The following is a 22,918-nucleotide window of genomic DNA, read 5'->3' as shown; positions in this document are numbered from 1 at the left end:
AACATTTAAATGCATCAGTGTGCCCCGTGAACGTGCCACGCGCTGTGTTCCTGGCCAGCTCCTGCGGCTGCCTCTCCTTCGCTGCCTCATCCCCACAGCTGCCTGGCCTGGTGGGGGGGAAATCATCCTCTAGAAACAAGGCTCTTCCTCTCCGGGCACCACGGCCCTCGGGGCCTTGGGAAAAGCCCACACTCCGCGGGTCGGGCAAGCACAGGAAGGCAGGCCCTGAGCTGGAAGGGACGCCAGCGCTGCTGCTTCCTACGGGCTGGCAGAGCGTCTCCACGCCGGGCGGCCTCGCGAGGCCGGCCTGGGTGAGTCCCCGCGGCCAGGAGGGCGGCGCGCACGGCGCGGGCCCGCCCGGCAGCAGCATCCTCACCTGGGCGCCTGTTACCAATGCAGATCCTCTCGGCCCCACCCAGACCTGCGCCTTCGGAAGCGGCGGAGGCGGGGCCTGACCCCGAGCGGTTTAACAAGCCCTCCAGGTGCCCCGGGGGCGCAGGCGGAGGGCGGCATGAAAGGAAGCGGCGGGAGGGAAACGCCTCCTTTTCCAGGTTGAGTGGCCGCTTCCCGGTCCGCGCCCCCGGGCCTCCCAGCAGCCGGCCGCGGGCGGCCCCCGTGAGGCCCCCGGCCCGCTGCCCCGGAGCCCCTCTCCCGGGTGCCCGCCCGGGCCCTCTCCTCTCCTGCGGGCGCGCCATGCAGCGCCGCAGCACCGGCAGTGCGGCCGACAGGGCGGCGGCGGCCCTGCTCTGGGGTGAGTGCGGGCCCCGGCGGCTCTCGGGGGCGGCTGAGGAGCGACCGGGGCCGCCCTTGAACCTGCGCGCCCCAGCCGCCTGCGTCGCCCTTCGCAGGCTGTGAGCTCACCCAGGAGAAGCGGACGTGCACCTTCAGGCCGCAGGAGGGGAAGCAGGGCTGTAAGCTGATGCTTAGTACGGTGGGTGACCCCCAAAAGGGGAGAAGGGGTAGAGGCGGGAGGGACTCGGACAGCCGGAGGAGCAGGTGGAACAGTTTCCCTCCTGCCCTCGGGGTGAATGGGTGTTCTGTTTTCCACCTGCTCAGATTTGCTTGGGCGAGAAAGCCAAAGAGGAAATGAACCTCGTGGAGATCCTGCCCGCAGCAAACCAGGAGGACAAGAAGAGCAAGCCCATCACCATTGCCTCGCTCCAGGCCTCCGTGCTACCCATGGTGAGCCTTTTCCCGGCGCAGGGAGACTGCCTGCTCCGGCCTCACACTCCGGGCGGGAATGGACACAAACATGGGACCCCAGCTGTTCCTCTGAAGTACAACCCGAGACTGTAAGTCTGGGCTCAGGAGGTGGGTGCCCACTTTCAGCCACGTCACCCTTTACTAGCTGAGTGACCTTGGGCAAGGGTAATTACCTCTCTCCAAAACCACATTTTGAAACCATTACCACTGACCACAGGACACTGTCGATGACTTATATATTGACCGTGTATCCACAAATTCTCTTATTGCTAATAATTTATCTTGACTTTTCTATGCAAATCATCATTGTTGGTGAATAGTGGCAGTTTTTTGTCTTTTTTTCAATCCAACTACACTGGCCAGGCCCTCCAGTATAATATTGGATAAAATGATAATGATAGATGTCCTTGTTTCATTGCCAATTTTTTTTTTAAGGAATGCTTCTAATGTTTCTCCATTAAGTATGATGTCAAGTTAAGGAAGTCCCCATCTGGGCCTACACTGCTTTTAAAAACTGGGCTTTCTTCTTTTAATTCATGAATGGTTATCAAATGCTTTTCTATTCAGATAACCATGGATGGTTCTTCAATCCGTTAATGTTGTAAGTTATATTAACAGGCTAATAGCCAATTTTGCATTCATGAGGTAAATGCTACTTGGTCATATTATAAACTTCTGGGTTTGCTTTGCTAATGTATTTAAGACTTTTTTTAACTTATAAGTGAGTTGCCTATGGATTCCTCATCTTATTTGGGTGTCAAGGCACACTGATCTCATGAACTGAGGGCCGGAGTGGTGGAACAGTAAATATAAGACTAGGATTATCTGTCCTTGAAGATCCAGGAGACCCATCTATAAAACCGCCATCAAACCCATCTATTCTCTCTAAGGTTTCCCTAGATCTAAAGCCATTCCCATGGCTTTACAGATCCTCTGTACAAATGAAGACTCTGAAATTTATTTCTGTAAACCCAGCCTCTCTCTTGTACTCTAGATCCTCTAACTCAATATATTAAGTAGATATCTACTAGATATCCCAAACTAAGTCCAAATTATTTTTATCTATAATCTCTTCCCTTGCCCCCAAACTTCAACCTCTCCCAGTAAACACTGCTCTTCTGATTTGGATAAAAACCTCCTCTAACCCCCTACATTTGATTCACCAGCAAATCTTGTTTAGGCTTCACCTTCACAACACACCCCAGTCTGCCCCCATGCCACCACCTCCTTGCACCACCCTGGGCTAGGGGATGTCACTTCTTGCTGAATTGTATTTCAGAGCCTCCTAACTAGTGTACCCCACCTTCACTCTTGGTCCCCTATAGTCTATTCCAGGGGACAACAAACTACAGGATTAAATCCAGCCCATTTTCTGCTTTGTAAATAAAGTTTTATTGAAACAGCCACACTCCTTCATTTTCACATAACCCATGGCTGCTTTCACTTGGTAACAGCAAAGCTGAGTAGTCTCCACAGAGGCCATTCGGTGTACAAGCCTAAATATTTACCATCTGGTCCTTTACAGAAAGTTTCCCAACCTCTGGCCTATTTTATCCACAGCTGCCTTTAAACACAAGTCAGATCATGTTGCTTCTCTGCTAGAACACTTAGATCTATAGCTTCCCATTTCACATAGAATGAGTTCCAAGATCTTTTATGTTCTGGCCCTCAGCAACCTCTCTGACCTCTCAACTTTTGCTCTTCCCCGCTCCCCAACCCAACTCAAACCACACTGGCTGCCTTGACTGTACTCTGAAAACTCCAAACACAGCCCTTGTTCAGGGTCTTTGCATTTACTGTTCCCTTGTCAGGACATGCTTTTCCCCTACTTTTGAACCAGTCTTTGTTCAAATGTCATCTTATAGAAGAGGTCTTCCTGACCACAGATAGCATCCCCTCTGCCTACCCCTCCCATAATCACTTTTTCAACATAGGACCCATCACTAGCATCAGCTTTCATTTGTGTATTGTGTTTCTCCCTAACAAGAATATAAGCTCCAAGAAAGCAAGGACTTAGCTTGTTTTGTTTGCTGCATTGTCCTTAATGCCTGTATAATAGGGCCTGGTATAGTTAAGGAACTCAATATATAATGAATGAGTGGGTAAAAATATGAACAAACTGTGGGACTGGCCTGATTTTAACCTATTGTAATTTATTTAATAGTTTAGGTCTACTTGGATGTTTCTACTTACTTTTTTAAATCAGCTTTCTTGAGATATAGTTCTATGCAATATGATTCACCAGTGTTATATGTATATGTTGATGCATTTGGCAAATTATCTAATTTTGTAATAACCACCACAGTCAAGGTAGAGAAAATTTGCATCACCTCCCAAAATTTCCTCATGCCACTTTGCAGTCAGTCCCTTCTACCTACCACTGCCCCAGTGAACCATTGGTCTACCTTCTGTCACTAGAGTCTGGCCTTTTCTAGAATTTCATTTAAATGGACTCATGCAATACACAGTTTCTTGTGCTTGGCTATTTTCATTTCATTTAGCATGCTTTCAAGATCTATCCATGTTCTTGGTGAAACAGTAATGTGATCCTTTTTCATATCTGATATTCTAGTCTATGAAAAATATATATCATCAAGATTTGTTTTATTCATTTACCTGTTAATGGAAATGTGGGTAGTTTTTATTTCATACTACCATAAATAAAGCTGCCAGGAGCATTTGAGTGTAAGTATTTGTATGGACGTATGTTTCCATTCCTCTTGAGGAAATACATAGGAGTGAAATTGTTAGATCATATAGTAAGCATATGTTAAACTTTATACAAAACTAACAAACTGTTTTCCAAAGTGCTATACCATTTTGCCTTCCTACCAGTGTATGAGAATTCCAGTTGTTCCACATCTTCACCATCACTTTGTGTTGTCAATCTTAATTATAGCCATTCTAGTACTTATATAGTGGCACCTCATTGTGGCTTTTATTTATATTTCCTTGATGATTGGTGATGTTGACCATCTTCTTATTTATTTTTTTGGTCATATGTATATCTTTTGCAAAATGCCTGTTCATGTGTTTTGCCCATTTTTATTTTTTATTTAAAATATAGTTGACATACCTTTTAGTTTCAGGTGTACAACATAGTGATTCAACATTTATATACATTACAAAATGCTCACCAGGATAAGTGTAGATACCTTCTGTCATGATTCAAAATTATTGCAGTATTATTGGCTATATTCCCCATGCTGTACCTTTCATCCCCAAGACTTATTTAGTTCATAACTGGAAGTTTATAGCTCTTAATCCCTTTCATCTATTTCACCCATTCCCCTCCTCCCCTCTGGTAACCATGAGTTTATTCTCTGAATTTATGAAGCCTGTTTCTGGGTTTTTGCTTGTTCATTTGTTTTGTTTCTTAGATTCCACATATAAGTGAAATCATGTGGTATTTTTCTCTGACTTATCTGGTATTCTACCCTCATTCGTGTTGTCACAAAGGAGCAAGGTTTCATTGTTTTTTCTGGCTGAGTAATATTTCAATCTCATGCCCATTTTTAAATTGTGTTATTGAGTTATAGGAGTTCTTTTTATTTTGGACATAAGTTCTTTATCAAAAAATGTATTTCAAATATTTTCTCTGACTAGTGGCTTGCCTTTTCATATTCATATAATACTTTTTGAAGAGCACAACTTTAATTTTGATTAAGTCTAATTTGACATTTTTTTCTCTTACTGTTCATCCTTTTGGTGTCCTGAGAATTCATTGCCTAAATTAAGGTCACAGATGTTTTCTTCTAAATGGGCTGTACTTTTAACGCATATATTTAAGTCTGTGATCCATTTCAAGACAAATTTTTTGTATGATATGCAGTAGAGGTAGAGGAACATTTTTTCCAAATTGATATCTCATGCTTTCACACCATTTTTGAAAAGACTATTTTTTTACTATGCAGTTACCTTGGCATTTTTGCCAAAAGTCAATTGACCATATATGTATGTTTACTTCTGTGTTCTGTTCTATATTGAATGATGTTTGATCATTCAATAAACATTGATTTATATGTTTACCCTTATCCCAATAACAGACTAATTTGATTATTATAGTATTATATTAAGTCTTAAGGTTCCATACAGTGAGTTTTCCAACTTTGTTATTTTCCAAAATTGTGTTGGCAATTTTAGACCCTTAGCTTTTCCATGTAAATTTCAGAATAGACTTTCTTTAAAAATTAATCTGTTGGGATTTTGATTGAGATTGTACTGAATCTATAGATTACTTTTGAGGAATGGCAGCTAGACAGTTTTGAGTCATCAGTAATTGAATAGGGTAATTTCTCCATTTGTTTAAGTCTTTAACATTTCCCAGCAATGTTCTGTAGTTTTCAGGAGACTACATACATACTTTGTAAATTTTACCCCTGCATATTTCATGATTTGGAGTGCTATTGAAAATCGTTTTGACATTTATTGAAAGATAATTCTCATACCATAAGCTTCACCCATTAAGGTATATAACTTAATGGTTTTTAGTAAACTCAGAGTTGTATAACCATTATCTAAGTTTAGAACCTTTTTATCACTTAAAAAGAAACTCCATAACTATTAGCAGTCACTCACCCTTTCCCACACCCATTCACCTGGAATACTAAGCAACCAATAATCTACTTTTTGTCTCTATAGATTTGCCCATTCTGGACAGTTCCTATAAATGGAATCATAAAATATATGGTCCTTTGTAAACAGCTTCTTTCTCTTAGCATAGTATTTTGAAGGTTCATCCATTCTGTAGCATGTATCAGTACTTCATTTCTTTTCATTACCAAGTAATATCCAGTATATATATATGTATCACATTTCATTTATCCATTCAGCAGTTGATGGACATTCAGATTGTTTCTACCTTATGGCTGTTATAAACATTCATGTACAAATTTTTGCACAAACATGTTTTCATTTTTCTTGAGCATATATCTGGAAGTGTAATCGCTGTGTTCCTTTTCTGGCCTTCTTTTGGATTAACTAAGTGGTTTTTACTACATTTTCATCTCCATTATTGGCTTGTTAGCTATACATCATCTCTGTTATTTTTTAGTGGTCACTCTAGAGTTTACAATATGCATCTTTAACTTACAGCAGTCAATATTCAAGTAATATACCACTTCATGTATGCTGTGAGAGTCTTAACTACAGCATTGTCCATTTCCCACTTCTTATCCTTTGTGATATTGTTGTAATAGCTCTTGTTTCTACATGCGCTATAAATCCCACACTACATTGTTATTTTCTCTTTAAACAGTCTATATTTTTTCTTATTGGAATACAGTTGCTATACAACATTGGTTTCAGATGTACAGCATAGTGACTCAATAATTCTATACATTACTAAATGTTCACCACAGTTAGTGTAGTTACCCCCTGTTACCATGCCAAGACATTACAATATTATTGGTTGCGTTCTGTATGTTGTACTTCCATTCCTACCAATTTATTTTATAATTTGAAGTTTGTACTTTTTAATCCCCTTCACTTATTTCACCCATCCCCTCACCCTCCTCCCTATGGTAACCAACAGACTGTTGTTAGAATTTATGGATCTGTTTCCCTTTTTTTGTTTGTGGTTTTCATTTGCATTTCCCTGATGATTAGTGATGTTGAGCATCTTTTCCTGTGCCTATTGGCCATCTGTATGTCTTCTTTGGGAGGTTCTCTGTCCATTTTTTAACTGGTTTTTTTTTTGTGTGGGTTTTTTTGGGGGGGGAAATTGAGTTATATGAGTTCTTTGTATAGTTTGGATATTAGCCCCTTATCAGATACAGCATTTGCAAATACATTCTTCCATACAGTCTGTTGCCTCTTTGTTTTGTTGAAGGTTTCCTTTGCTGTGCAGAAGCTTTTTAGTTTGATGTAGTCCCACTTGTTCATTTTTGCTTTTGTTTCCCTTGCCCAGGGAGATGTATCCATAAAGAAATTTCTCCTGCTGATGTTCATGAGGTTCTTGGCTATTTTTCTTCTAGGAGTCATACAGCTTTTTGTCTTACATTTAGGTATTTCATCCATTTAGAGTTTACTTTTGTATATAGTAGTTAGGTAGTAATCCAGTTTCATTCTCTTGCATGTAGAGCTGTCCAGTTTTCCCAACACCATTTAGAGACTGTCTTTCCCCATTGTGTATTCATGGCTCCTTTGTCATTTGTTAATTGGCCGTATTTGCATGGGTTTGTTTCTGGGCTCTCTGTGGGTTCTATTGATCTATGGGTCTGTGCTTGTGCCAGTTCCATACTTTTTTGATTACTGCAGCTTTGTAGTATAGCTTGAAGTCAGGGAGCATGACATCCCCAGCTTTGTTCCTCTTTCTCAGGATTGCTTGGCTATTTGGGGTCTTTATGGTTCCATGTAAATTTTAGGATTCTTTGCTTTAATTCATTGAGAAATGCCATTGACATTTTGATGGAGATTGCATTGAATCTGTGAATTTCTTTGGGTAGGATGGCCATTTAGACATTAACAGTCTATATTTTAAAGAAATTAGAAATCAGAATAAAATAATTTTATACTTACCATTTCTGGTACTCATTATTCCTTTGTGTAGATTCAAATTCCATTTAGTATCATTTTCCTTCTACTTGAAGGACTTGTAGTGCAGCTCTGCTTTAGATTAATTCTTACAGTTTTGTAGGTCTGGAAAAGTCCTTATTTCACTTCAAGTTTGGAAGGTATTTTCACTGGATAAAGAAATCTTTTAACATTTTAAATCATTGCTCCATTGTCTTCTAGTTTGCAAAACTTAGAGAATTATGCTACCATCCTTGTCTTTATTCCTCTGTATGTAATGTCTTTTTTTGCACTGGGTGCTTTTTTTTTATTAAAGTACCATTGATATGCAATCTATGAAGGTTTCACATGAGCAACATTGTGATTATAGCATTCACCCATATTATCAAGCAACCCCCTCCCCACACCCCACTGCAGCCACTGCTCCCAGGCTGCTTTTAAGATTTTCTGTTTATCCCTCGTGCTGAGCAGTTTGATTGTGAAATGCCATGAGGTTCATTGAACTTAGATCTGTGGGTTAATTGTTTTCATCAAATTTGGAAATTTTTGGCTGTTATTTCTTCAATTATTTTTTTCCTGCTCCCCACTTCTCTCTCATCTCCATCAAGGAATCCAGTTACATGTTGGTGCCTTAGAGTTGTCCCAAAGTTTGTCAATGCTCTGTTAATTTTCTGAAAGAATTTTCCTCTGTGTATTTCATTTTGGATTATCTATTTATTCATTATCGTTACTCTTTTCTTCTGCAACATCAGATTTGCTATTAATCTTACCAGTATATTTTCATCTTATTATTGTAGTGTGCATCTCTAGAACTTTTAACTGTTCCATGTCTTGAAAACTTCAGTCTCTAGGTTCTTGAACATAAGGACTACAGTCATAGTGATTGGTGTCATGTTATTGTCTACTAATTCTATCATTGTGTCATTTCTGTGTCAGTGTTGATTGAACTTCTATAGATTCTGGCTATTTGTCCGGTAATTTTTGATTGGATTCAAGACATGAATTCTACCTTATTGGATGCTGGATATCTTTACAATTTTATTCTGGGACGTAGTCAAGTTAAATACCATTTGATCCTTTTGGGTCTTATTTTACACTTTGGTAAAACTAAAACTGAGTTTAGTCTGGTTAATTTCCCCTCCCACCTCCTACCTATAGAGCAAGACCCTTCTTAGCACTCCAGTAGGTGCCCCATAAATTATAAGATTTTCCACACTAGCTGTTAGTACTAGCCCTGACCTTATATGAACTCCAGACACCTTTAGAGTGATTCTTTTCCAGCCTCAGGTGGTTTCCTCACATGCATATGCTGAATACCACTTGACTGAATTCAAGGGGGCATTTCTGCAGATCTCTGGAGTTCTGTCTTTGCAGCTGTCTCCTCTCCTGTGCTCTGTGAACTCCAGGACCTTGGGTTCCCTGGTTTCCCAGTTATATTTTCTCAATTTGGGGAGACCAGTGGGCTCTGCATGGGATCCCCCTCTCACAGGGAAGGAAGCTAGGAGAACCACAGGGCTCATCTCATTTGTGCCCACTTCTCAGAGGACATCCTCCCATCTCCCTTGACTGATGTCCAATGTCTTGAGAGCCACTGTTTCCTATGTTATGTTTGGGTATTGTAGTTATTTCAAGTTGGAAGGTAAATTCACTCCCTGTTACTTGGCCTGAACCAAATGTGTCCTCCGAGTCAGTTTGGATCATTTACATTTTTCTAGGTATTTTTAACTGACTATATCTATTACGGCCCTTTTTTTTTTTTAATTCCTAATAGTGTTTATCATCCTTCCTTTTCCTCCCCCCTTCATTTCAACCACTGGATATTAGTGTTTTTGTTCTTTTTTTCAAAGACCCAGCTTTTGCTTTTGTTGATATTTTCTATTATTTCCTTAGTTTCTATTTTATTAATTTCTCTGGTTATCTGATATTTTCTGCTTTCTTTTTCCTTTTTCTTGCTTCCTGTATTAGATATTTAGCACACTCATGTTCTAGCTTATTTTTTCCAAGTACATTTTATTTGTTTCCCTCTAAGGGAGTTTTTAGCTGTATCCCCCTTTCTGTGTTTTGTGGTATTTTCACTTTATATCATTTCAAATATTTTCCAATTCCCATTATGGAGTCTTATCTGATGTATGAGTTACTGAGAACTTCTTAATTCCCAACAGTATTGGATTACTACTCTTTTTCTCAGTGTAATTGTAATAGAAAATTTAGTTCATAGATATATAGTTAGAGATATAAACTGATATGTATATCAGTTATTTGGCGTTTGTTGAAACTTATTTTGTGGCTTACTATATGGTAGTATTACAGGATTCTGTGTGTATCCATTAAGTCAAGCTTATACACTGTGTTCAAACCTATATATTTTTTGTCTCCCTGATCTATCAATTACCAAAATACACATGTTCTCCTATTACGATTGTAGGTTTCCAGATTGTTTTATAATATTGTTCGCTTTATATATGTTTTTTAATTGAATTTTTTAGATAATTATAGACTATAGATCACAAGCAGTTGTAAGAAATAATACAGAGAGATCCCTGTACATTTTTCCCAGCTTTCGTCAATGGTAGCATTTTGCAAAGCAGTAATATACCATGGAAACCAGGATTTGGGTGTTGATACAATCCAGGGATCTTGTTGTGTAAAATTTCATCTCCTAAGTTCATGTACCCACCGCCACAGGCAAGATACTAGACAGTTGCAAAGCCAGAGATTCCCCCTGCTGCCCTTCTATCATCACCCCACTTCCTCCTACCCCTAATCCCTGGCAACAACCAATATGTCCTCCTTTTCTAAAATTTGGTCATAGAAATGGAATCATACATGTGTAACTTTCTTGGAACTGGCTTTTTTTTCTTGGCTTAGCATAATTCCCTGGAGGTCGTTGTGTATATTCTTTTTATTGTTGAGTAATAGTTCATGGCATAAATGTGCCATAGTTCGATGATTCATATGTGGGAAAACTGGCTGATTCCAGTTTGGGGACTGGTGTGAAAGAAGCTGCTATGAACATTTGTGTAAAGACTTTTGTGTAAGTCTCTGGGATAAATGCCTGGGAATCCAATTGCTGCGTAATATGGTGGTTGCATGTTTCTTAAGCTGCCAAACTGTTTTCTAAAGTGGCTGTACCATTTTACATTTCTACCAGCCATGCACGAGTAATGATTGAGTTTCTCTGCATCCTCACCAATATTCTATGTTGTCACCAGTCCTTTTTTTAGCCATTCTGACGTGTGTGGTGATTCCTCCTTATGCTTTTAGTTTGCATCTCCTGAATGACTAATGATGTTGAACATCTTTTCATGTGCTTCTTTGCCATCTGTATATTCAGTAACATGCCTGCTCATGTCTTTGGTCCATATTTTAATTGGACTTTTTTTTTACTAGTTCTTTATACATTCCAGACAATGTACATCAAATATATGGTTTGTCAATATTTTCTCACCAGCCAATAACTTGTCTTTTCATCCTCTTCACATGAACTTTTGCAGAACAAAAGTTTTTAATTTTGATGAAGTCCATTTTATTAATTTTTCCTTTTATGACTTTTGATTTTAAGTCTAAGAGCTCTTTTCCTACTCCAAGATGATGAAGATTGTCTGTTTGTGTCCAAAAATCTTCTAGTTTTATGTCTTACATTTAAGTCCATGATCCATGTTGAGTTCATTGTTGGATAAGCTGTGAAGCTTAGGCCAAGGTTTCTTTCTTTGCCTCCACATACCCAGTTGTTCAGCACAACTTGTTGAAAAAGCTACCCTTCCTCCATCTGACTGATTTTACCCTTTGTCAAAAATCATTTGCACACATTTGTGTAGGTCTATTTCTAGGTCTTCCATTCCATTGATCTATATGTCTACCCCCCAATAACACCCTGTATGGATCACTGTAGCTATAGTTTTATATCTATTTAGACTATGTTGTTGGTGCATGTAATTTACAGAATTATCTTCCTTGTAAATAAATTTTTTATCATTATGTGGTGACCTTCTTTATCCCTAAAATGCTTATTGAATTAAAGCCTATACCATCTGATATTAATTTGTTTCCCAGGTATCTGTCACTATCCATTCTTCCTTTAATCTTTGGTAATATAATTCATGACTTATAGCTGGTCACAGGGCTACTGAGAATAAAAACTATATTCCCTCTTGAGTCAAGCATGTCCATGAAGTTCTGGCCAATGGAATGTAAACAGTGCCTACAACATCTGCAAAGTGTCCTGAAACAGAGATCATGTGAAGATTTTTGTCCCTCCTTCCTGCTGGCTGGAATGTGGATGTGACGGCTGGAACCTGAGCAGCCATCCTAGACCAGAAGATGGAAACATGGTACAAAGTGCCTGGGTCCCTGGTGATTGAGAAGCAGTGTACCCACAGCTGACCACTTAGATCTGGGCTTAGTTTATGTGGCAGAGAAACAAGCTTCTATCTTGTGTAAGCCCGTTACTGAGTTTTCTCTTGTTTATTACCAAACCTAATTCTCACAAACTAGCTTTCTCTTTTTAAGGGCTTTTTTTAGAATAGTTTTGGGTTTACAGTAAAATTGAGAGGACGGTACAGAGATTTCCCATGTACTACCCACACACATGCATAGCTCTCCCATTATCAGCCTCACTCACCAGACGGTACAACTAGCTTTATTTTCATTTTAATTATACATGACTGCAATATCAGAGACCCACCTACAGGGGCTTAAACAAATTTGAGGTTTCTTTGTCCTGCATAGATGTCCAGAGATGGGCAGTCCAGGGCTGGTGAGAGATCTCTGTGTTCACTAAAGACAAAGTCTCCTTTTATCTTTCTCCTGTCCCCACGACAGAGCTTTTATCCTCAAGATCACCTTACAGCTCAGGAAGGCTGCTACTGCTCCAACCCTCACTTCTGCGTTTAAGGTAATAGGAAAGAGAAACAAGGGAAAACCAAAGGGACTCTTCTCAGTTCTCTGTCCACTTTGAAGGAGTCTTCACACAAGTACCACCTGCCAAATTCTGCTTACAACTCATTGGTCCCGAAATAGTTAGCAAGGTCACAGCTAAGTACAAAGGAAACTGGGAATGCAGTCTTTGGCTGGTTACAATATTTGAATAATCTTAAGGCTCTTTTAATATGGAAGAAGAGAAGAATGAATGTTAGATAAGCAACTGGAAGCCTCTACCACAAGTGGTGTGTATGTGCCCATCTGTCTACTTTAACATTTCTACGCTCTTATGTTTTCAGTATCTGTCTTATAGGCAGCATGACGACCTCAATCTGTCTGGCCAGTACAGTCTGTTCTATATTTACTGTGATGGCTAGTGGACTTGGGTGAATTTGTAACATGTGCTTTGTGTTTCTACTTTCCTTTTGTATTTTTTATTTTTTGTCTCTTTCTCCTTTCCCTGTCATTGGCTAAAGGTTCCTCTTTTTCTTTTCTACTGATTTATGAACTATAGAATCTCATTCTAATTTTTATTGGTCGTCCTTAAATTTTTAACAACCATGCAAGATCAGAGTCTAAAAATCCTGTTTTATTCCTCCCAAACCATCCAGGGAGCTTTTCTGATTATCCTTTTAATGTAAGTGTTGTTATCATGTACTGTTTTATCTTCAACTTATACTGAACACATTCAACCCTAGTCACTCCTAGTGCTAGTTTATTTCACAGTAACGCTTACTAAGGTCTCTTTACCAATTTGCTTTCTCACTGCTGCTCTCGTATCCACTTCCTTCTTCTCAATTGAATTGCCATCCTTTGGAAACACCATTCAGTAGGTCTGGGAGTGGTTCGCTTACTGGGGCTCTGCCTGGAAATATCTTGACCCTCATTCCCTTCGATACTGGCTGTGTGTAATTCTAGGTGGAGAGGTGGTTTCCCTCGAAACTTGAAATTGTTATTCTGTTCTGGTTTCTGGATGTCCGTCTGGTGTTTGTTCCTTTTTTTGGAGCTCTGCTTTCTGGTTTAAGGTAATCCTTGTTTTTGTTGTCTATCATGTCACCAGGAGTAGATCTAGATGTACTTCTCTGGACTTAGGCTTCCTGCACATGAGGAGCTGTGTCTTCGATTGTTTCTGTGGGGAACTCTTGGCTGTCCTTGCTTTGCAGACCGCATTCTGCCTAATCCCTCACTCTGACTAGTCCTGCGCACCCTCGCTTCTCCTTCATACTGGTCCCCTGTCTGCCATACACGGGGCAGCTTCTTCCCAGCGCTCCTCCAGTCTTGCTTCGGCTGGTTTATTCTGCATTTTAACTGTTTGTTCCATTTATTTCAGTGCTCACGCTCTTCATGTCTAGAAGTTGCATTTGGTTCTCTTTGCTTTTCATAATGTCTTGTTCTTCTTTCTTGTTCTGGTTCCTGCTTTTGTATGGATTGGATTTTCATCAGCCTTGTTTCATGCTGGGTAGATTGTTCTCTTCTCTCAGGCTCTGGACTGTGCCAGTCTGTAGTTATTTCGTTCCCTTCGGACACTGGCGGGATTGTTTCTTACGTGTTTTGTAATGTTAGATGGTGAGTTGTCTCCAGGGTTTTGTTTTTTTCCTCTGCAAGAATTTGCGTGACAGAATTGAGTCCCAAGAGAGCACTTGTGCTCGTGGCTGCCATTTGCCCAAAAATACCACAAGCCCAGGACTTTATACAGATTTCTTGCTGGGCAGTACCCACAAGCAAGTTCAGACTATGTGTGAGCAGGAGGTATGGCCGTGGATTTTCCCATTCTCCCAGGAGACTTCTCGCACTCACGTTTCCCGTGTCCTTCCTCTGGAGCCGGGTAGCTCCTGGTTGGTTGGGGCTCCCCTCACCTCCCCTGCCCCTGGACCCTTTACCAAGGTGCAGCTTTGAGGGCCCCACACACAGCGGGCTCCCTCATGCTCCCCATCCCAAACCCACGCCTGGTCTCCTGTCCACACCGCGTGCTGGACCCGAAGCCCAAGCTGTTTTCAGACCCGTTCTCCCACAGTGGCAGCACCTCAGCTCCTGCGTGAGCTTTTTCCCATTTCTGCTGCATGGGGGCCCCTCTTGCTGTCTTCATATTCCCCCCTGCAGTAAAAACACTGCATTACATTGTACCCAGCGTTTCAGGTGTGGGTGGCTGCTCATCTGCTTCCGTTAGGAGCCCAGGAACTCTAACGTGATCCCTCAGTATCCTCCTCTGTAAAGTAACAGCACCTCCTCTGTTGGCTTGTTGTAAGGAGTTAAATGAGATAAAGTGGGTAAGACACTGAGTATGGGGCCTGGTTCGTGGTAGGAACTCTTAAATACAAGTATCATCATTGTTACTGTAGGAAATCTGGAAAGCTTAAAAGAGCATAAGGAGAATAAATACCGTCCACTTTAGTATATCTAACCTTTATTCATATATGCATTTGCATCTTAGAAGACAAGGGTAGGGCACTATGTACAACTTTGCATCGCCCGCTCTCACTTGATCTGTGTCTTAGCTCAGGCTGCCCTCACAGACCACCACCAACTGGGGGCTTGAACAGCAGACATTTATTTTGTCACAGTTCTGGAGGCTGGAAGCCTGAGGCTCGGGTGTCAGCAGGGCAGGTGTTCGTCAGGGGCCCTCACCAGGCTTGCAGGCCTCTGCTGCTCTCTGTCCCACGGGGCACAGAGGGAGCGCAGGAGAGCGCCTCTCTGATCTGGTCCTGTGGGGGCACTAATCCCATCCTGACAGCCCCGCCTCCTAACCCGAATCTGTCCCAAAGGCCCAGCCCCAGACAGCATCACAGTGTTGGTGGGGAGGGGACGGCTTCAGCGTAAGCACTGGGGAGGATACAATTCAGTCTGTAGCAGTCACACTTCTCTGTTTAACAGCTGCCCTCAGCTTGGAAGCCCATCTACAATCTTAGGAAAAATGGGCTTGTCAGATTCACATTCTCCTCCTACAGAGTGCACGCCAGCAGGAAGACGCAGGGCTGGGAGCACAGCGGGACCCAGAGAGCCCGCAAGCATGCGTGGCTGGGGTCTGGGGAAAGACTTGTGTTCCCGGCCCGCACCAGGTGCCAGGCCCAGCGACCGCTCCTCTCACCCCTGCCCACACCCTCCCCTGCAGGTTGTCATGATGGGATTTGAGATTTCTCCTCCAGTCACTTTTCAGCTCCGAGCTGGCTCAGGACCCGTGTTCCTCAGTGGCCAGGAATGTTACTGTAAGTCCAAGCTGGGACCTGGGAAGGGTCTGAGGGCACAGTGCCCAGCACAAGGCCAAGGACATACTGGGCTCTCACACACTTGAGGGATCTGTAAGTTGTTAGAAAATCCCCAAAGGCAACATCACTGCGGGAGCCTGGACTGAAGGCCAGGCCCCCAGTCCCAGTCTTCCTGCCCCTCCTTGCCCCTGCTCTGGGGGCCTCAGCCATCAGCTGTAAGACGAGGGTAGGGGTACACTTGGTTTCATCTGCAAAGAGTAGCTGTGAGGGAGAAATGGTATTCAGGGAAAGCAGGTAATGCCGAGCATGAACGCACCCTGAAAAATTACTGCTGTGAGGTGTGTAGCTGTAGTCATAACATGGACCCTAAAAATCACTGTGCTGCTGACGTTTCCTGTCCCTTTAGCTGGCCCCCTTCTCTGTCCAGCTGTGCCTCTTTCATCAGGGTGCTGTCCTGCCGGTCCCACTTCCCTTAGGATAAATGAATCTCGCAGCTGCTGTCTGAGGCTCCTCCCCACCCCCCTCCTTCCCTCACCCACCTGGCCCACCTCACCCTCGACCCCCACCCCTCCCAGTGTTAGTCCTGCACGCCCGCCAGCCCCACCTCCTTCCCCCACCCCCAGCCCTCTGTGGCTGTCTGGATGCCCTACCCCACCCTAGCCTCTGCTGGTCAGGGAGGCAGAAGGGGCCCCCAGGAGGTGGCAGGTGAACACTTGGGCTCCCGTGCCGGACTCCCCAGGGCGCCCCATAGAGCCGGAGGGCTCCGGGAATGGTTGCTAGGCGGAGGCCCCCCCCTTCCCATGCCATCACAGCCGCCTCAGATCTATCCTGGGAAGAGGAGGAGGAGGAGGAGGAGGAGGAGGAGGAGGAAGAGCAGGAGGAGGAGGACCAGGAGAAGGAGGAGGATGTGTCCCTGGAGGAGGAGAGCCCCGTCAGACTAGCCAAGAGGCCGGCGCCCCAGAGGCAGACCAGCGTCGCCAAGGTGAGGGAAAGGGCGCCCCGGAGACCCCTGGGGAACCGCGGGGCCTCCGTGTTAGTGCGCAGAGGCCGGGGCGAGGCCTGCGGGGTCTGAGCGGGAGTCTGCCCCACCCGGGCCTCGCCCTGACTCCCCCAATAATGCTTATGTTTGGTTTCCAGAAGAAAAGGGTGGAAAAAGAAGAGGAGGCAGCAAGGTGACTCTCTTTATCTACTAACTTAGCCGTAGCCTTTTAGCTGAGGGGTGCAGGGCTAGAAAGGGTGGGGTGCGTCTGGCACGTGTGCATGTATGTGGCCCCTGCACGCCGGCACGGCCTTTTTGGAAACTGTTAAACTGTTCTTATCTTCTGACCTCATTCCACACGTGGCAATTCCTTCCAAAGAATATGGGAGAAATTACATGCACTAAGAAACTTATCACTGCAAATAGTAGTAGTGAAAAAGGGAGCATTCTAAGTGTCTACCAACATAATAGTTGATTAAATAATGTCATTTTCTCAATGAAGTATTACATCTTGCCTGGGAAGAATGCAACCAGGAAAGCGTTTATAGAATTAAAAGAACAGGATATTAAATCATTTTTACTTATTTCACATTTTAGAAGAAAACAAAAGAGTACTCAAAGGAGATACACCAAAATGTTAATGTTGATGGGAGCTAGTGGTAAATAATGTATTCTCTTCTCTGTTATATCTTATGCAATGTGGTTAACATTACTTTTATAATGAAAAAGAGATCTTTGTGATAAATAAAAGCAGATGGAAGCCTAAGAAGGAAAAGCATCTTGTTGAAAAAGAGTCAGAATGGCCCCTGGCAGGTGACAGGTGAATTGCACAGCCCCCATCTCCCCAGGCCACACCTGCTGCCTCCTGGAAGTGCCCAGGGCCTGCAGCCCGGGTGGGCCGTTCGGTGGGCTGGGACGACTAACAGTAGCTGAGCTTTCTTTCCCGTCCAACCCCACCCCTTCTCCAGACCCAGTCTTAAAGACAAGAGCCTTGGGAAAAAGGTAAGTTCTGATTCAGGGGCTGGTCCTCCTAGTGGGGTGGGGTGGGCGGCAGGGGGTCTCCAGGAAGGGGCCAGGACAGGGAGGGAGGGGGACACTGGAGCCCTCCCTTCCCTCCATAGGCCAAACCCACCAGCAGGCCTAAGAAGGTGGAATCCACGAAGTGAGGAGCCAGGAGAAGCTTGGCTGCGGTGACCAGCACACAGAGTGGTCTGCTGGGTACCCGAAGGAAGGCCCAGGGGTGCCCCCTTCATCCAGTCCAAGTCTGAATTGACGGCAACGCTGAGGACAACACAGGAGCCCCTCACCCCAACTCTCGGGCTTCAGCAGGACCTGGAGGGAAGATCCCCGACCTCGGAGCCATAATAAAATTTGCTTCGCCGGAACCTTGCTTCCGCTGCCTCTCTTCCCGGGAGATGCCTTTCTTGCCTGCTGCAGTGAGCCCATGTGCCCGGCAGAGGGCAGCCGTGTGCCAGAACATCCTGACCTGGTGGCCCAGCCCCCCCACGCTGCAAGTCCAGCCCGCCATTCTGCCCTGCTCTTTTTAATCTCCCTCTCTTCTCCTGGCACCCCATTCCATCCCCTCCCACACCCCTTGGCTTTGGGGGAGAAACCAGGTGTCTCAACCCCTTGCCTAGCTTCAGCTTTCTACCCCTGGCCTTAGGGAGGGAGCCTGAGCGGGTGTGGGTCTTCCAGCATCCAGTCTGCCTCCTACGAGGGCCCAGTTTTCCAAGTATGGAACCGAAGAGCTACAGCTGCCCGCCTTGGCCAGGACTGGCCTTGTTCCCCGTGGGTCAAATCCAGGGGTCTTCTCCCCTGGCTCTAAGCATGTCAGTGGGGTGTCAGACACACAGAGCATCTATTGGAACCTTAGGGGCACAGTGCTGGTCCCCTCCCAGGCCCGCATCCTGTTCAGGGTGAGCCCTAGCTCACAGGGACCTTGCCTGCGTGAAGACCTGTGTCAGGCAGGAGCCCAGAAGCCTCTACATTCAAGGAAACCCTCCCGGAAAGGGAGGCAGGCTTTTCTGGGGCTCTGATGGGCTTCTTACAGGAGGTGGACAGGTAAACGTTTTCAACTCCCTCCCATGCTAGGGAAGCTCTCAGCCACAGAAACAGGGCTCAAGAAAGTGTTGGGGTGAGGCCTCCTGGAGAGGGGGCTCAAGCCTCCTGCCCCCGCCCAGGCCTGAAGAGCCACTCTGGAGCTGGGTTCACTCGTGGTGACATGGATGGCCCCCAACTTGGGGTGATACTTGCAGGGCCCCTGCTGGCCTGTACCTGCTCCTGCCAGGCCTGAAGTGGGCCAGTGGGGACCTGGCCCTACCCTCTCCCCAGAACCCCCAAGTTTGGGTCCCAGAGGTTGAAGGTCTTTGAACAGCTACCCAGGGAGGTGAGCAGCTGGGCTTGAGTCTCCCCGTCGAGCTTTGGTCTCTCTCGGTGCCAGAAGAGGTAGGCAAGGGCAGGCTGGCATTCTTGCTGCTTGCTTTCTGCGCCCCATGAGACAGATGTGGGCGTTGTCCCACCCTGCAACATGTGAGAACGAGCCACTGATCTCAGGGGTCATCCAGGAGTGACAAGAGACATCAGTTCCAGTCTGGCTCCAGCTGGGCAGCTGGCATTGACCATAGCTTCATGGCACAGCGACCAGGGGTGGACAAGACAAATCCCTCACTTTTAAGTCAGCCACGGGCTAGTGGAATCAAAAGCCAACAACAAACTTTCAATTACTGTCAAGTGCTTTGGAGGAAGTGAAACAGGCTAATCTCCAGGGTGGAAAAGCACTGCTTGGTTAGATCTGAGGATGTCCTCAGAGGAGGCAAGGGACAAGAAGGGGGTGGTGGGCTATGTGAGGAGCTGGCAGAAGGACATCCCTAGGAGCAGGGACAGAGCATGCAGGGGGCCTGGGACAGAACAAGCCTGGAGGTTCAGAGGGAAAGACTGAGGGGTGGCAGTCCTAAGGCCGTGAGCTGGGTGCTGCTCTGAGTGCCCTCCGTGGACTCCTTCCACCCTCACAACTGTGCCTTGAGGAGGGTGCTGTCAGCCCCACTTCTCAGATATGGAAAAGTGAGGCACAGGACGGTGAAACACCTTGCCCTTAGCTCACACAGCCAGTGAAGAAGCCAGGAATCACTTCTGGGGGCACATGGACGGTGGCCGGGGCACTAGGAAGCCTCCTACACAGAGCAAGGGTTGGAGTGGAGTCCCCTCTGCACTAAGAGGGCAGCGCCTGGGTACTGCAAAGGTGATTTCACATGTTTTCTCCCCTTCACCCCCCGAGGGCAAGTGCTGGGTCCCTGGCTCAGCCTGGGTCTGTGCGAGGGCATGCAGCAGCTAAGCCATGGCACACTGATTTCCATGTGCTGGCAGGCAGTACGGTCATATTGCAAATATGGGGCTCTGCCTGCAATTCAGGGTGCCCTTCACCCTCCCCCACCCCAGCCCTTCTGTTTTCAACAGGAAAAGGGTGGGCAGGGGTCGAAGCAGGTGGTGCCAAGTGGCAGGTCTGCAGGTGGCTCCGTGTCAGCACCAACTAGGCTGTTAGGAGCAGGCGTGAGACGCCCCAACTGGGGCGTGTTGAACTTGGCACTAGGGGGTGGGGATTAACCATGGCAGCTCAAGCTAGTTTTTACTTCCCTTATCACCTCCTGCCACCACCCCATAAATCTTAATGAACTCCACCCTTCTTCCCCTGACAAAGTCAAGCTAGGTAAACTGAGGCTGGGCCACATAAGAGGGTCTCTGCCCCCTTCCTTGGTTCTTGGGGCACTTAATACTTTTCAGGAAGTGTCTCTTCTCTCAGTTGACGTGGTAGTAGTTTTGACGGCATCAGTAGTAGCCATTTGATTTTTATAAATTAGAAAGCTGAGACCAGAGACTTGAGGGACTTGCCACAGGGCACACAGCCTGTCAGGGCCAAGGGATGGGGGAAAATCCAGAGTCGGCCTGGAATGCTCTCCATGCTACCTCTGCCCTTGGCCTTCCCATGAGGTAAAGGAGCCACGTCAGAAGGCCAGGCCTGCGGGTGCAGAATGGGAAGGGCTACCCAGCCCAGCCCCAGAGTCCCTGGGCACAACCCCCTGCCTGAGCCCTGAGGCTGAGCTTCACTGATGGCATGTGTTACCATGGGGACCAGGCTGGGATGGGGACTGCGCTGGGGGCTGGCCAGTGGCTGCAGGCCCTTCCCCACTGATTGGAAGGACCCAGGTGCTCAGGCTCCTTGAGCCAAGACAGTGATTGGTGGAGCCCCTCACCCAGCCTCTCCTTACTGCCTCCTGCCCCCAGGGACCCCGCTACTCCAGAACCTGCGGCCTGAGCCACCTCCCCCAAGTGTCTCTGTGCTTGCCTGTAACCCAGGATTGAGGTTTACCTGGGAGCGGGAGCTGGAGAGGATGGGGGTGTGAGGTCCAAAGCTTCCCAGAACATAGAGCCGGCACCAGTCAGCCAAGTTTGATCAGTCCCCAGACGGTGGGACCAATGTGGAAAATGAAAATGATCACCAGCATCAGCCTGGGCAAAGGCAGGGGCACAGGTTGGGGCGTATGCGGAAACAACACTGGGCGTTGGTACCTGGTTCCTGTCCCTGCCATGAGCTGACTAGCCCTGACCCTCCCTGGGCCTCATCCGGGAATGAGGAGGCCAGATCGCTTGAAGAATCTCTGCGATCCTTTCCAGGTTGACATTCTTTCCATCTGATTCCAGCCCCAGCCTCCCTGAGTCACAGGGCCTGCTCCAGCTCAGTTTGGCCCCCAGCCCCCCAACCCCTGCACCCTGTGGGGCGCCCGGGGGTGGAGCTGGCGCTGGGCAGGGCCGGAGGTGTCCGTGGTGCTTGTCTGTGGGTGGGGCAGGGTGGCAGACAGCTTTGTGGATTGATCTAGCTCAGGAAGGTGAGAAGCAGCCTGGAGGGGAGAGCTTCCCCTCCCACTCATCTCTGTAGGTAAATGAATCCACAGCCACCATTTCCCCCTCTCTTCCCATCCTGGAGGCACTGCAACCTCCAGGGAGCCCGGAGCTGAGGGGCAGGCCCCACTTCCCTGGCTGGTGGCTTCGCTCAGAGCCCCTAAGCAGAGTCTGCATTAGCCACTCTGAGTCTCTGGTCACCCGCTTCCAGGCCCTGGGACACAGTGGAAAGGCCCCACATACAGCCCATGTGGGATGGAGAGGACTTGGACTTTGGAAGCCTAGTTAGCCATCCACTAGCCGGGCCATTCTGCGCTGATTACCCACCAACGTCAGTTTCCTGTCTGCAAAATGGACCTGGTACACAGCAGCGTGGGACTGGAGGTCACGTGCAGAGGCCGGTGGGCCCTTCATCCCAGGCAGCCGGCAGGGCACAGAAAAGGCGCCCCGAGCTCCTCCTACTCTGCCTCCAGGCTCTAGGATGGCGGCTTCCCCTGGGCCACGGACTGAGGCCCAGGACCTATTCCACCTGTTGAGGCTGCTAAGTGCAGTTACCTTGGTTGGTCTTCCCACATCCTGGGGCATTTCTGTCCCCATCTCCCAGAGGAAAGTTGCTGGCCAGGGCACCAGCTCTTCCCTCAATCTGTCTTCTCAGAGCTGTCAGGCCAGCGTGCAAGATTCCTTCAGGGTCCTTCCCTGGCCCCAGCTGTGCCTCCCTCCTCACCCTGGCCCCCCAGTCTGTCGCACCCATTATTTGCTGCCAGCCAGCACAGCCTTAACACCTAGCCAGTGGCCAGCCAGCAGAGAGGGGGAGCAAGGGTGACAGGCAGTGGAAGCCACCGCTCCTGGCCAAGCCCACCGCCTGCCCCCAGGAGGGAAGCTCCTCCTTTTAAGGCTGCTTCTGGGAATTTCCAGCCCCTGAGCCAGACCAGCAACCCCGGGCCCAGATTGACACCTGTGGCTCACCCTTGCGGAGGTGGGGCACCAACGCTGAGGACGGGAGAACCTGGCTCTGAGGAGGAGGAGGGCCCCGCAGGCCGGGGTGTGAGGGTCAGGCTCAAGGGAGAGACCCCAGGGGCTGGCCTCCTTATCCAGAAGCGTCCGGCCGCTCCATCCTCCACACTGAGGCAGCCCAGCAAGAGGCTGGCAGCCCCCACCAGCCCAGCGAGAGGCTGGCAGCCCCCGCCAGCCGCTGCCTAGCAGTCTC

At 46.6% G+C, this 22,918-nt stretch overlaps 1 protein-coding gene across 8 annotated transcripts; it reads left to right on the top strand.

Annotated features, from left to right (window-relative positions):
• The first annotated feature begins 360 nt into the window (after nt 1-360).
• Nucleotides 361-18,028, top strand: NPM2 (nucleophosmin/nucleoplasmin 2). Of its 8 annotated transcripts, none has more exons than XM_057490101.1 (9): nt 361-751; nt 849-911; nt 1,057-1,292; nt 15,746-15,839; nt 16,652-16,821; nt 16,977-17,011; nt 17,573-17,638; nt 17,787-17,820; nt 17,940-18,028. In XM_057490101.1, exons 1-9 carry the CDS (start codon nt 394-396, stop codon nt 17,982-17,984), a joined length of 1,101 nt encoding a protein of 366 aa, XP_057346084.1. In that variant the 5' UTR covers nt 361-393; the 3' UTR covers nt 17,985-18,028. The 8 variants fall into 8 exon arrangements, with proteins under 8 accessions (XP_057346084.1, XP_057346067.1, XP_057346200.1 ...); XM_057490084.1 differs by having other exon boundaries at nt 17,570-17,638; XM_057490217.1 differs by having other exon boundaries at nt 849-931; nt 1,057-1,182; nt 17,570-17,638.
• The last annotated feature ends 4,890 nt before the right edge of the window (nt 18,029-22,918 follow it).

The sequence above is a fragment of the Manis pentadactyla genome, chromosome 1, assembly GCF_030020395.1.
Source record: "Manis pentadactyla isolate mManPen7 chromosome 1, mManPen7.hap1, whole genome shotgun sequence".
Lineage (NCBI taxonomy): Eukaryota > Metazoa > Chordata > Mammalia > Pholidota > Manidae > Manis > Manis pentadactyla.
Note: the sequence above shows the minus strand (reverse complement) of the source record. Positions and strands in the feature narration are given on the sequence as shown.